At 45.9% G+C, this 15,217-nt stretch overlaps 1 protein-coding gene across 1 annotated transcript in view; it reads right to left on the bottom strand.

Annotated features, from left to right (window-relative positions):
* INO80C (INO80 complex subunit C) overlaps positions 1-13,658 on the bottom strand; it is a 72,014-nt gene extending 58,356 nt beyond the window's left edge. Inside the window, exon 1 of the mRNA XM_088445662.1 lies at positions 13,424-13,658. Coding sequence (XP_088301788.1) covers positions 13,424-13,528 — 105 coding nt within the window. The 5' untranslated portion in view covers positions 13,529-13,658. The remainder of the gene's footprint in view (positions 1-13,423) is intronic.
* Positions 13,659-15,217: the final 1,559 nt, after the last annotated feature.

The following is a 15,217-nucleotide window of genomic DNA, read 5'->3' as shown; positions in this document are numbered from 1 at the left end:
AGCAGCTACCGCTGCTGAAGAAATCCTAGACACCAGAGTACTAATGTCTAGGGCCACCTCGTTGATGTAGGTGGCCGAATCACGGAGATTGCCAATCAACTCCGCCTGTTCGGCCGGACAGTCGGAATCAAAAGAAGCCTCTAATGAATACGCCCAGCGCTCCATCGCTCTGGCAACCCAGCAAATGGCCATAGCCGGCCGTGCTGCCCCCCCCGCAAGGGAATAAGCGGACTTCAGGCAGATCTCCACCTTGCGGTCCGTAGCATCCTTAAGGGAGGACATGGATGGCATCGGCAATATGGCACTACGGACAAGACGGGTCACGTGAGAATCCACCTGTGGAGGGGATTCCCACTTTGCAAAATAATTATCCGCGAACGGATAAGCCACCGCCAGGCGTCTCTGCGGCTGGTATCTTTTGCCAGGCTGTTTCCACGCCTCCTCTAAATGGTCCACCAACTGACCCGAAAGAGGAAAGACTGTGGCATCGCCCTTCACATCTTTGAAAAAGGCATACTTAGATTTAGCCGCTGGGGGAACTTCGTCCTCAATCACCAAGGCTGTGCGGACCGCCCGAATAAGTCCAGGAATATATACTTTGGACTTAGCATCAGCGTCCTTAGCATGGAGAGGTTCCTGATCGTAAGGATCCAGAATCTCCCCATCATCAGACGTCCCCTCGTCATCCTCATAAGGAGCCGACAAAGACGCCACCGGCCGTTTATGCGGCCGCATCACAGACTCCCCTTGCAACACATCCGACAAGTGCTGTACAGAACTCGTCAGGGAGTTAACCCACGCTGGCTCCTGAGAAACCGGGAGCGGGGAAATAGGGAGACTGTGGGGTACCACCAATTGTCGTGGGAAACCCTGCATGGGTGACGACACCACTGACTGCTGGGACAAACCCATCGGGTTGCAGAGCTAACTGGCCCACTAAGGCTGTAAGTGCTTGAGCGAAACAAGCCCAGGGCGGCTCCTGTACCGGTGCAGTAACCGTAAGAGGCCGCGCCATAGACAAACACTGCCGGCAGAGGCCCTCCGCGCTACCCTCACCCTCCGCTAACGGTACTTTACACGTAGTACACTGTAGCCGGAGGGGAAAATCACTTTCAGACATGATGGCACCACGTATGTGACCCCTCTCACCAATTATATATTTAAGAGGCGAGAGATCACCCTGCAGCACCGCACCGCAAGGGCTTAGCTGAAAAAACAGGGACAGTATAAAGCTGACAGTTTAGAAAAAAAGTTACAGGCAGCAGCGCTAGCACAGTCACATACAATGCAGAGAAATAACAATTCCTGCACTAACAGCGCTGATCACTCAACTACACAGACACAGGGCCTGGTAGGACACAGCGCTGCATACACAGACCTGACCACAGCGGAGGAGAGGTATGCGGGGGGACCCAGACCACGATGCTTCCAATGCAGGCTTCCAGCAGCGTTCACCATGCTTCAGAAAAGATGGCCGCCGAGGAACAGAGAGAAGGCTGGCCTGGGGGAGGAGCGCTGACACAGGGCCAGTCAGCACAGTGCAGAGAGGGCTGTGTGCAGCGGGGGAGGCGCCGGCTGTGAGACAGGGAAGGCGTGCTCCCCTGGCATGCATTTAACCCCTGGGACGCCGCAGCGCTACCGCTCTGCTGCGGTCCGCTGTCCCAGGGGGTAGTGGAAGCTCAGGTTGGTCGGCTGGCTCCACGCTGCAGCCAGTCCCCAGGGAGCCCCGCCCGGGGACTTAGGACCATGTGATCAGCGGGGACCCCCCGCGGGACCCCACTGCTTACCTCTGTCCCCCTTGAATCCGGCCATGGTCCGGAACATCTGGGGTCACCGCTAGCTGTGACCCCAGATGTCCAAAAGCATCCCCGGATCAGTACCGGCGTTCTGGTACCGGCGGGGTGTAGGGAAGACAGCATGGACGTCAGGACTGACTGTATATGCTGTACATCCAGATGTGCAGCCACAGCTGCATGAAGAAAAAGTTTCAGGGGTTCTTCTAAGCCCCCCTCTAGCAGGTGCCTCCGACTCCGGCCGGGCACCAAACGAAACTGAGATGCCTTGGCTCGGGGGCGGGGTATAGGAGGGGGACCTAGTGCATCCTGGGAGGCTGAAAGCTTAACTCTTTGGTGCCCGATGACTGACGTCACACCTATACCCAAGGTATGCTGTGGATACCCTATGGACCCTGAAGTAGAAATATATATATTTAAATATATATATTTAAATCTGAGGGCTATTTGATTCCTCTGTCCGGGCTACACCTCCACCCAGGCTTTCACTCTGCCTCACAGCCAATTCAGTACAGAAGTATACTCTCTGATCACAGGGATCCTGCCCAGGCTTTGGTTGTACAGATACTCTGTATAAAGATGTCATATCGTTGACTGTTGCTGCCTCACACTGCTTCATGACCTAATCCTAGACCTGAAGAATTTTCATTATGCCTAAACCTCGCAAATCTGCTCCTCCCACTGATCTTACCTTTTATTAATAAAATGCAGACTCCCTCTCCTAAACCAGCAGCTCTCACTTTCTGCCCATATTTCAGAATCAGAAGAGGAGATAGACCCCCCGCTGTCTCTATGAGGGATAGCATTGCCTCCATTCTATCTGAGATGAAATCACTTAAAAATGCATTCCATTCTGAGATTCAAAAAGCAGTCAGGTCTCAAGGCTGAGGTTTCAGAGCTTGGAACACGCACTAACGAGATGGAACATAAAATGGACATAGTTATCCAATTCCAGCAGGAAGTGGAACACTCTTTGACCGCTATGCAGGCTGATATTCATTTACTTCAAAATCAACAGGAGGATAGCGAGAATAGGGCTCGGCAGAATAACCTGTGGATCAAGAATATCCCTGAATCCATTGAACTGGCCCAATTGGAGGACTTTCTAATTTGCTTTTTCCAACACCTTCTACCTGACATTTCTGTCAATCAATTGCTTCTAGACAGGACGCATCACACCTTGCGAGCAAAGCCGGTACCCTCTGCTCCCCCACGTGATGTGGTGCTACGTTGCCACCATTTCAAGATGGAGAAGATATTGGTCTCGGCACAGGAGCGGGACAAATGTGTCTTCGATTCGCACCACCTATCGGTCTTCCAGGATCTTTCAACTACAATACTACAGGCCTCTCAAATGAGTCCGGCCCGCAGGCAGTCCTCTAGCTCTCCAATGCCTCAAAGAGCTCCAAAACACGTTTGGTCAACGGTGCCTTCTACATCTCCATGCAACCCACCTTGAGACTGGCTCTTCATTCATCCTTGCTGGATTTACTTCACTTATTAGCTAACCCTTTTTGAGCTGTAATTGCTAAATCGGGTTGCTTTATTTTGATGTCTCATTTATCAAGTTAATGTTTGCATGATATGTCTGTGCTTAGTGCAGGTTTAGGTTTTTTGCTTATCTAGATATTTTTCATAAGTATCCATTTTATATATTTCTTTTATTGTACTGTATTGACGTTTTCTTGGTCAAGTTAGCAGTGTGGCCTCAGTTCTTGATTTCTATGATATGATCCCGTTTTTATGACTATTTATTTTTCTAATTCTGTGCTTACAATCTGTGCTGGGTAAGGTTCCCTTTTGGATGATATCAGTCGGTGTGGGGCCAGTGCCTTGCCCACTCTGATCAATATGACCTTTGCCCTGCCTTTCCCCTTCTGGGTGCCCAGTATGTCAGACTCTTTTCTCTCTGGGTCAACGAGTCTATTTTTTTATTTCTCTCCTCTTAACTGTTTTTTTTTTTTGGGGGGGGGGCACCTTTTACTGCATGTGTTGGGTTACCACTTCTACTATATAAATGTCAATTCGTATTGTAACTTACAGTGTTAAGGGTTTGAATACCCCACAAAAGTGGACCAAGTTATTCTTCGACTTAAAACAAATCTCTGGTGACTTAATTTTTCTCCAGGAGACACATTTCTGTGGTTCTTCCCACCCTGAACGCCATTCCTCGAGGTATCCTTTTATTCTCCATGCCTGTGATCACTCACATAAAAAGAGGGGAGTGGCGGTTCTAGTTGCTAGTCATTTACAATTGGAACCGGAAACAGTGTTTAGAGATAAGAGGGGTAGGTTTATTATTATAGTGGGTATGTTAAATAACAAACTGGTCACATTGGTAAATGTTTACACCCCGAATGTAAATCAATCCTCTTTCTTTGCCTCTCTAGACTCCAATCTCTATCAATACCGTAAAGGGGAGGTCATTTTAGCAGAGAATTTAATACTATCATTCACCATAAATATGACAGGTCCCACCCCTTGCCTCCTTCACTAACCTATATTGGCGAACGTAACTCTAAAGCTCTACTGTCCCTACTTAAAAACCATTTACTATTTGACACTTGGCAGGCTCAGGATCCCTTCGCTAAATTCTATACATTTTTCTCCCAAGAAAATATATAGCAGAATTGATGATATTCATTGGTCAGGCCATGACTCCCCATATTAGTGGGGTCAACATACATTCCATTACATGGTCTGATCACGCTCCAGTCTCTTTTATTCTGTCTAGTCTCTCTCCTATATCCCTACCTCCCTCCTAGTGCCTGAATGACTCTCTTTTACAAAACAATGATGTTTCAATACAGATTTCCCAATTACTCAAGGATTATTTTTCCATTAATCAGACCCCCAACATGTGACTATATGACTTTGTGAGAAGCCCACAAAGTAGTTCTGCGCGGGCATTTCATTCAAATGGCTTCTAGTAAATGACAGCATACCCAATCCATTTTAGATTTATCTGCACAACTACACCAGCTAGAAACAAAACATAAGTCTACTCTTATTCAGTCTGACTTAGATCGGCTTATTAAGATTCGAGGCAAACTCAATGTGTTACTGTCTCATGATACAGAACTTTGCCTCCGTCGATTGAATCAGAGGTATTATGAAAAAGGGTATAAAGCCGACAAGTTATTGGCTCGGAAATTGCGAGTCAAAGTTTCATCCAAGAATATTCTGTTGATTAAAACTAGGTTGGGAGATCGGACGCATGATCCCGGGAGAATTGTGACAGAATTTGAAACTTTTTATCAAAATCTGTATAATGCTAAACACAACTGTTTCATCTGCCTCTTTAGATAAGGATATTGATTCCTTTTTAACAAAGTGTCTTCTCCCTAAATTAAGTTGTTCTTAGGTCGCTCAGCTAAACTCTGACATATCTTTAGAGGAGTTGGAGTAGACTTTAAAATTCCAAATATCTGGTAAAGCCCCTGGACCTGACGGCTTCTCCTTAGCATAGTATAAGAAATTTAAATCTGTTTTATTACCTCACTTGTGCAGACTTTTTAATGTATTCCTTAAAAGTGAGACTTTATCTTCTCGTACTTTGGAGGCTAGAATTGTTGTTATACATAAACCAGGAAAGTATCCCACTGTTTTCTTTATAGACCCATATCTCTCCTCAATTTTGATATTAAGCTGTTTTCCAAAATTTTACCGACACGGCTTGGTGGGGCATTACCACAGCTTGTTCATCCCGATCAGGTGGGTTTCATCCCGGGTCGACAAGCTAGGGTTAACACAAGGAGAACAACTGATCTTATCCATAGTATAAAAAAGAGAAAGATGACCTCTCTGCTTCTTTCGTTAGATGCTGAGAAGGCGTTCGGGCCTTTTATGTTTGCTACTCTTCGGGGTTTTGGCTTGGGAGGGAGCCTTCTGAAGGGGTATACGGGTTTTGTACTCCGCAAGGGTTCGGGTGAATGGCAGAGACTCTGATCTATTTAAAATAAGCAATGGCACCAGGCAGGGCTGTCCCACTTCCCCTCTAATCTTTGCCTTAACTATAGAACCTCTTGCTTTTTTTTAATACGCTCCTCTCCCGATATTAAAGGGATTCGGGTTGGTGGGGAATATACAATTCAAACTTTTGCGTACAACGCATTACTTATAATTTCCTCTCCTCAAATCTCTATCCCTATCCTTTCTCAAACTTTATCTTCTTACTCTACTCTTGCTGGATACCAAATTAATTATTCCAAATCGGAGGCCCTTCCACTACACGTATCATCAGATACCCGTAAACTATTAGAACAAAACTTTCAATTTGCTTGGCATTCTAAAAAGATAAAATATCTTGGTATTTATATTACTGGATCTTATAGTTCCCTATAGAAGGAAAACTTCCCCTCTCTTTGCTACTGTGGAATCTGATCTTAAGGCTTGGAGGGGCAGATCATTTCTTGGTTTGGCAGGATGACTACAGTTAAAATGTGCTGCCCAGAATTCTTTATTTTCTGCAAACTTTACCTGTAAGAATTCCTAGTGTGGTATTATGCCAGGTGCAGAAGGCAATAAATAATTTTGTCTGGCTGGACAAGCCTCCTACAGTGAAATTCTCTAGTCTTATAAGGAGCTTCCTGGAGGGTGGACGAGGTCTACCTGATGTGCAGAAGTATTACTTTGCTACTCATTTGGGTCAGGCACTCACCTGGTTTGCGCCTACACTCAATTTACTTGGGTTCAAATTTAAACTGCTGTCCTCCATTCTTATTCCCAATATACCTAAACATAATGCACTGGGGCTTGGACCAGCTACTAAACTAACTCGTTCTATATGGCTTTTCTGCACCAGGTGATTCGACCTTTCATCCTATCCATCCCTCGACTCCTATTTGGGATAACCCAGATTTTCTCCCTGGATTCTATAGTAATCATTCCCATTCATGATTTAAGTTTCCGTCCTGTCCTAGGTTTCTATGTGATTTTATACAGGGCACTTCCTGGCATTCATTGGAGCATTTGGCACAAAAGTACCAAATTTCCCGCCCAGTTCTCTATGAATACCTCCAACTTAGGTCATTTCTTAATTCTCTCCCTAACGATTCTAAATTTAGGCCATTCACCCCTTTGGAGAGGCTTTGCTATTACACACCTGTGAGACAAGGTATCATCTCTATTTTATATAATCTACTCAGTTCCGCGAATACACTTTCCCATGAAGTGGCGTGAGAGGCTGATTTGGGTCCTCCACCTGGTGAGAAATCCTGAGATAATGTGGCAAAATCTTCCATTTCTACTTGGATAAAAGAAAACTCCTACACGAGATGGTGCTTAGTTCCCACTAGATTGTGTAAATTTTCCCCTCCTCTTCCCCACTGTGCTGGCGGAATTGTGGTCAGCAGGGTGATTTTATACATATTTGGTGGTCTTGTCCCAAAAGTATTCATTATTGGAATGAGATAAAGTCCTTATTAGACAATGTATTTCATATCTCGGTGCCCCTGAGTCCATGGACTGCCCTGTTAGGGCTCTCTGTATCTGGGCTGAATTCCTCCACAAATAAACTTGTTCTTCAAATATTACAGGCCGCAAGCTGTACTCTGGCCAAGTCATGGAAACAACCTTCCGCGCCCGCATTACATTTAGTGCATTCCAATATTTGGTTTATTGCTAGTATGGAAAAACTCACCTTTGCTCTTAGGGATCAATCAGATAAATTTAATAAGATTTGGGACCCATGGTTTAATTATTTTGCAGAAATGTTATGGTGGTTTTGTGTGTATTGGATGGGTTCCAATATGATATTGTTAAGTGCTAGACCCCTCCGGTTTCCTATATACCAAGATATTAAGGGTTTACATTCCTTTTTTGAAGAAGTTATTGTATATGTACTCAGGTTGGTGGTCCCCCCTCCTTTTTTTTTTCTTTGCTTATTTCTCTTTTTCTTTTTTTCACTCAATACTAATATGAAAATTTAGGGTGAATACTCATTCCGTATATATTTTATTATGGATATGACTTCAATTTTATTGTTGATCTCTATAATTCTAGTAATGTGATGTTGATGCTATTGTATTCTCCTTTTTTGAATACAATGATGGTAAAAATACTTAATACCATTAGCTGGAGCAAACTTCAAACCTCTTGCAAGAACTGAGGTTTCAATTTCATTTAATACATAATTACAGAGGTTAAAAATTTTGACAAAGCCTTTTTTCTTTAAACCTGAATCCATATCCTCAGACCTCTCTTAATATATATTTTACTCCTTTTTTTCTTCTTTTTAGTATGTTTGGTTCTAGGTTTCCATGCTTTTTCCTCTTCTTGTTTTTCCCTTTTGGAGATTAAAGTTTATGTTGGGAAAACAAAAAGAAAACTTAAAATAAGGTGGGGCGAACATGTAAGAAACATTTTAAATGGTTTAGAGAGCCACCCCATTTCTGCCCATTTTAAAGAGAAACATAATGGATCTTTGCATGGTTTAAAAAGTTTTTTTGTGGTAAATCTCTAGTAAAGGAAAATTGGAAAACCAATAACATATGTTCGCCTAGCCCAAAAGGAAATGCGATGTATATATGACTTGAATACCTTAAAACCCATGGGGCTTAATCATGAATTTGAAGTCAAATGGTTTTTATAAAATGTGGTCTTTTATTGTATTTATTCAAATATGTATATAGGTTTATGTTTACGATATGATATATGTTTGTTACAAAGGAAGCAGGATATTTTACCTTATTTTTATTCATTTTTAATATCCTCTTTTTATCTATTTATTTTTTAAATCATTCCCTTTTAGATTAGCCCTTCTTAGGGCATCTATGTTTTTGGGATCACTTGACGCTTTAATTAGCCTTATAGGAAGCCAGGCAAATGAATATCTGAAATTCATGTGATCGGGTATCAATTGTCCTTATGATAACGTGTCACCAGAATAACTTTATAGAAACTTTATAGAAAGCCGGATATGCTAACAAGATGGCGTCCGCACTTAATATACTGCGGTATTTCCATCTCAGAATGGGGCATGTTTGTGTAATATATTAGCCCTCATTAGGATGCCCGTTCACTAGCGATCAGACATCGCGCTGATCGCCCTATTTATATTGTGCAGCATTCGGAGTATAAGGGGACTCATTTGGCGGATGCACACTTTAATTTTTTTCTAAACTTCCGGTCCAGCGGTATTTAAACCCTGTCCTTTTATAGACCCACTCCACCTTGAGAAAGACACACATTTGTGTCGAAACATGTCAGAGGAGTATTAGGGGAATAGTCTCACCTTCCATTGCAGCTATAGAAGTACCCGGGCTCCTTTGCTGTTGTTCTGTTCATGTGGATCCAGTTACTTCATCATCTGGTAAGGAGGTGACCTACCTCCTTTTTTATGTATTTTTTGTTTATTAAAAGTGTTGTTATATCATATCTGCACCATGAGGATTATTTCATGTTTCTTTGCATGAGTAACCTACAACTTTGGATTGATTGAGAGGTTCCAAAGAAACCCTGATATGAGTACAAACACGAGTATCGACAGGATGTAAGATATAGTGTGAGCATTTCCACATTCATTTGCATATGGCATGCATTTTGTCTATATTGGTGGAGGCACATAGAGTGAAAGAAACCTTTATAGGAGTGACACCTTATACTCTAATGTAAGCTTTAATGTAAGCACTATTCCTTACAAGTCTTGCACTAAGTGTGACGTTTGGGTGATTTTCATGCATGCGGGTTTTGGTCATTGCTCAGAACTTTTTTGGCCGAGAATCTATTTTTGCACTTTCCAATTTTTCACGTAAACTTAGCCCTGTGTACAGCCCACACTGCCTCCTACTTCTACTCACCTGTCACGTTCTTCCTCCCGTCCAGGCTCCACTGCGACACTTCAGGTAGGCAGAGGAGACAGGTGGGAGGGAGCGGGGGGAGAAGACAGCGTGCACACTGGGGGAAATTATGTGGGGATGGGACACAGCACAATGATCGCGCTGAGCAACAACATGTGGGTCCAAGGGACCCACCACTTTAAAAATAAAAAATTGGGTTCTACCTGACCAATTCTGGGTCCCATCATAAATAATGCTTTAGAGCTCCCCATATGCTCTTTAGACCTCCCCACATGCCACCACACATACCCCTAGAACAGGACTTGACAAATTTTTCTAAAATCTAGGAGCCAGTATGAAAGTGTAGGAGCCAGATCACTGTCCCCCCAAAAACATTACAGGAGTGAGTGAGAGCACAGCTGTGTGTGTTATGCAACATATACACACTATACTAGTCCACAAAATGGTCACACTTGAATGTATACAGTAACATGGAGGCCCTCTCACTGCTCTGCACAGCTCCCCTGCGCCACCCTCCAGTAATAACGGACCACATTTCATATAAAACAATGGTGCCATAAAGTACAACAGAACCCCCCTCCCCTCGTGGTCACACCACTATCCATCTGAAGCAGCTCCGCAATCCATGGCCTCGCATAGACCCTATTACCGGGGAGCTCTATGCAGCCAGAGATAGGAGACAGTAGACAGCCGGGACGTACAGGAGGATCAGCGTAGACTGGGACAGACAGCAGGGATCAGAGCAGGTCAGGATGGAGAGGAGTCGTCAGTGCAGGCCGACACGGACATAGGCACAGCAGTCACCGCAGGTGACACTCAGCACATGCACTCCTGTGCATGACATGAACACCGCAATACTAAAGGCACGAATCTTCGCCAGAGCTGATGAGGATCTGCTTCCTCCCTCACTGCAAAATATAGTAGCCAGGCAGCAAAATCTGGCCCCTGTGATTTGTCAAGCCCCGCCATAGAATGCCCATCTGATACCCCCAATAGCATCGGTTTTGTACCTAGAGGTCAGACTGCAGTTCCTATTGACAATAATGGGGACATAAGTCTGCTGCGGTAGTTAGTCTTGTGCAGGAGATTTCTGTGAAAGCTTCTGCATTAGACTGTTCTCATATAGCGGTGATACATAAAATTATGCAGAAACTGTAGTTTTAGCATAATTTTATGAAAAACCCACGAACCTATGAATACATTTTAAAAATATACTAAAAAGATTTTGTTCTCTTACCTTTGAACAAAAATGCTCAAGGAATTATCTGCCTCTAGCTGTGCACTCTGCTCTCCTTTTTATTATGTGGGAGCCATATGGGAGCGGCTGCGTTCCTGCTGCAGGTCCTTTTGGCTCCTTGTCTTGATGTATGGGAGGCAGAGCCGGGGACAGGAGTAGGATGTGGAGGGGAGCCGGGGACAGGAGTAGGATAGGCAGGGACAGCAAAAGGGGCTGGGTGCCACCGGGTATTAGAGGGGATGGGCAGCCACATACAGGAGGTGAAAGGGAGCTGAGGACAAGAGGAGTAGGCAGAAACAGCAGAAGGAGCTGGGTGAGACCGGGTATTAGGGGTGGATGGGAGGCGGGGATTAGAGGCAGAAAGCCAGGGACTGCTGGGGCCAGGTGCACTGTGGTACACTCATCCTCATTCGCAGCAGGCACCTGGCTGGCTGTTCCAAAAGAGGCTGACACTTTAGCCTACGGCCGCGCTGTCCTCTGGCAGGGGAGACGAGAAACTGGGGGCGGGGCATCGCGTCATCACTGTGCTTCGGGCCAGATAGGGGGCGGGGTCTCATGTCTGCACAGTGCACTGTACTTCTGACAATAGACAGCACACTCAGCCCATGCAGATAACAGCAGCTGGCCCAAGGTGTTAAAATGGGACCAGCCAGTGGTGCATCTGTCACTCTGTCCCCCGGTCCAGCGAATCTGGCTTCTGCTCCTGACTGTGAGGTGAGCTGGTTTTCCGGCTCTGCCTCCAAATACCAGGAGGCGTGGCAGCAAATGAAATTTCCTCCAGCTTTTGAAGGGGAAGACAGGGTAGATTCCCTTTGGCTGCAACGCACGGCATCTCAGGATCCAGGGATTGGCCACAGCGGAGCGCGTCCCCAGGGACCCACCCATTCTGCAAAAGCGAGTCCCTGGTCCTCAATACTGGGTAAAATATGCGCAATAGCAAGGATTTGCAATCACTGCAGCAGAGGGAAAAGGAGACAACAGAGCACAAACCTCTGAAAGAATGCAGGGGGAGGGCACCAGGGGGACACAGAGTGCATGCCGTAGACAGAACACAGCAGCAGGGGGAGGAGAGATGGGGGGGAATGAGAGACAACAGAGCGGAAATAAGACGAAAGGGTTGCAAGGGAAGGAGAATGCAAAAGGCAGCAGGGGGCATCGTCGTCGGCAGCTGCAGGGTTGGGGCTGCAACTGTGGGCGGGGTGGCGGCACAGACTACAGCAGGGAAATCCATAAGGACATGGCAGGTGTAGGTGGAAAAGTATCACTTTTCCGAAAAGCTGACTCTGCAAAAAGAGCAGCTTTTCGGAAGTGATACTTTTGTTAATGAGGCATGATGAATGCCTCAAAACAATTTTTTAAACTCACAGCGAGTTTAAAACATAATTATCACAAGTGATTTTTATGTAATTAATAGAAATCCAATTTAAAGACACCCAATATGTGTGCACTGTATAAATAAATAATGGTCCATAGTCCACAAATGAGTTTGCAGATTTAGGGGCCTATTTATCAGCATATTCCCTGGAAAAAAAAAAAATTTTTTTTAGTGCATACCCACAAATATTTAGTGCCACCCCAATGTATGAAGGAGGAACCACTGCAGTCCCTCCATTTACAACAGTAGCCACAGCCCCCATAGGTTGCTCTGGGGGATGTGGTGCTGTAAAACTTACCACGCTCCAGAATGCTTTGCCCCACAGCTAACGTTATGCTGCTATAGCCTATGGACTTCGCTATATATCATTTAAAGGGAGAGGGTCCCGGAGTAATGGACGCTGCACAGGGGCGTTTCTAAAGAGGAGGGGGCCCGTGTGCAGTCTCCGACATGGGCCCCCTGCTCTCCGCCCGCAGCGCACTGAGCTGCGCGCGGCCAGCGCCGGATTTATAGACACTGGGCACTAGAGTGTGCCCAGAGTCTATAGTGTATGCACAGTTCACGGGGAAATGGCCACGACGGCCATTTTCCCTGTACTGCGCATGCGCTAACAATGGGAAAATGGCTGCCAGAGCCATTTTCCTGTCGTTTAACAGCGCCAGACCCCTGCACTGACGTGGGACTCCGGAGAGGTAAATAATATTATGGGTGCAGGGTGTGCGGTGTGGGGCCCCCCTGGACACAGGGGCCCATGTTGACCGCACACCCTGCACCCATTACAGATACGCCCCTGACGCTGCACATGCGTGGTCAAAGACTGCGCATGCAGAGGAGTGAAGAGACTGCTTATGCAGTACATTCACTCTGAACACATCACAGAGATGGGCTCTTTATTGGAGCCCCTGGCCTTGCGTGTACCATTTAATACATCAGAGTGTTATATTCGTATCGTGCAATAGGATTTTGGGTGCTAATATCAAGCCCAGATCACATTGCAAATGTGATTATTGTTAAATATGCCCCTTAATAAAGTATTACCAATGCATCCTTACCTAAACCACTGCTGCTTTATTGTAACACAGACTAATGAATAAAATGAAAGTTGCTGCATGACAAAGAAAACCCCAGTGTACAGGAAAGACGAGTTACATAACATAGATACACACACACACTAGAAGTCTCACGGAGAAAGCGAGCAGTATAGAGAAGTGACACTTACAAGGAAATTCGCCTGTTTAAAAGGCAGCGGTCTCCCAGCTGCATCTGCTGCTAGTGATGTGCTGCCAGCGTCAGCCACTGCTGCTATTACTCTGCTGTCGCTCATACTGTATATCACCCCCAGCTCACAATATCACACTCTGTAATACGGTAGTAGCCACACAGCGTATCTGTATATACATTCACCGGAACACTGTGCTAACCGCCCACGCCTCTACCACCAATAGCAGCGCCGCTCTCATGCTGACCATACAGTGTACTATGCGCATAAGAGAAGAACTGTAATTGGCTCACGAGTTCGTGTAATAGTGACGTGGAAGGAAAATCTCGAGGTCCTTCCTTGTTGTTTCCTCCACTGAAGGAAGAACTTGTGATACTGAGACATATAACGAGGGCTCATCCACCGAGTCCCCAGCATAGTGGAGGATGATTAATTGGCGACGGACGCCGGACACATGAAACCAGTTTACAGAACCCAGATGAATTGATTGGTGGGAATTGTGTCTTTAAAAACATCTGGTCAGCAAAAGTTACTTGATAAAGGGGTCGATGTATCAACGCAGTCTTGCGGAAAAAACGCCCAAAACAATAGTTTTTGTAGTACTGTGCATCAGTTAGGTTTCCTTTATAGCTTTGTAAGCACAGGGAAATACATATTTATTGGAGGTACCTGCTACGTTCTGGCTATTTTCTGTCATCTGGGATCAGGGCAAGGTTAGGTCTAAAGCAGAGGTTCTCAAACTCGGTCCTCAGGACACCACACGGGTCACGTTTTCCAGGTCACCCAGCAGGTGCACAGGTGTAATTATCACTCTGACACATTTTAAAAGCTCCATTTGTGGAGCTAATTATTTAATTTGTAGTTCTGTGAGGACACCTGGAAAACATGCACTGTTTGGGGTCCTGAGAACCGAGTTTGGGAACCTGTGGTCTAAAGTGAATTGCTTCCCAGGACTAGGATGGCCATGGGTTTATGGCCGATGTCAAATAGTTTTAACATCGATGATAGAGAGCCAATGGTTCTTTGCCATCGATGTACGAGTAGCAGCTGATACTTTTATTTTTTCTGGATGGGACGGAGCTTAGCCCAGCCCCCGGTGGCCGCTAAGCCACGCCCCCATTGTCTATTGGCCCGCAGGCCCCATTCCCAACTGCAGCGGTGGCCATCAAGGGGTGCAAACCATTGATTGTGTACCATCGATGGTAACCACTGATAGACCCGTAGATGGCAATCATTGATGGACACCCCTCCGATGGCCATCCCTACCCAGGACCCGGCTCTGACTGATGTCACAACTATGTGACTCGGGACAACAGGAGGAGGAGCAAGGTTTAGAACGGGGCCAAAACTGTTCTCTCGCTACGCTTTGGGCACAGTGTCTTGCTTCCCTCTCCACAGGTTTGTATTCCCCCACTATAGTAACACTGGCAGCTGACCGGCCCTGCTGTAGCAGTCACGTGATTGTGACGTCAGAGGTCCTTGCTCCAATTTGGATTAGCAACAACCATCAGGGCAATTACCCCCTTCTCTACTCCATGGGCACTTCCGATGGCCTCGACCTCTGTCTTCCTGCTCCCACACTTGCACGGCCCTGTAAAGAAGAGGGAGCCGTGGCTGCCGAAAGTGTCCATAGGATCTGTCATTGATGGGACTGTGATCTGGCTGAATTTATCAATCTCCGTAAAGCTTAGTGCTTCACGGGGGTCTCAGGTAAGCGGTGGGTTCCCGCCGAAGATTGTATCACAGTCCTTTGGTCCCCAGGCAGGGGGCTCCCTGGGGACCGGCTGCAGCGTG

The sequence above is a fragment of the Taudactylus pleione genome, unplaced genomic scaffold, assembly GCF_031769625.1.
Source record: "Taudactylus pleione unplaced genomic scaffold, aTauple2 ptg000386l, whole genome shotgun sequence".
NCBI lineage: Eukaryota > Metazoa > Chordata > Amphibia > Anura > Myobatrachidae > Taudactylus > Taudactylus pleione.
The sequence above is the reverse complement of the archived record's forward strand: the minus strand, read 5'-3'. Positions and strand labels throughout refer to the sequence as shown.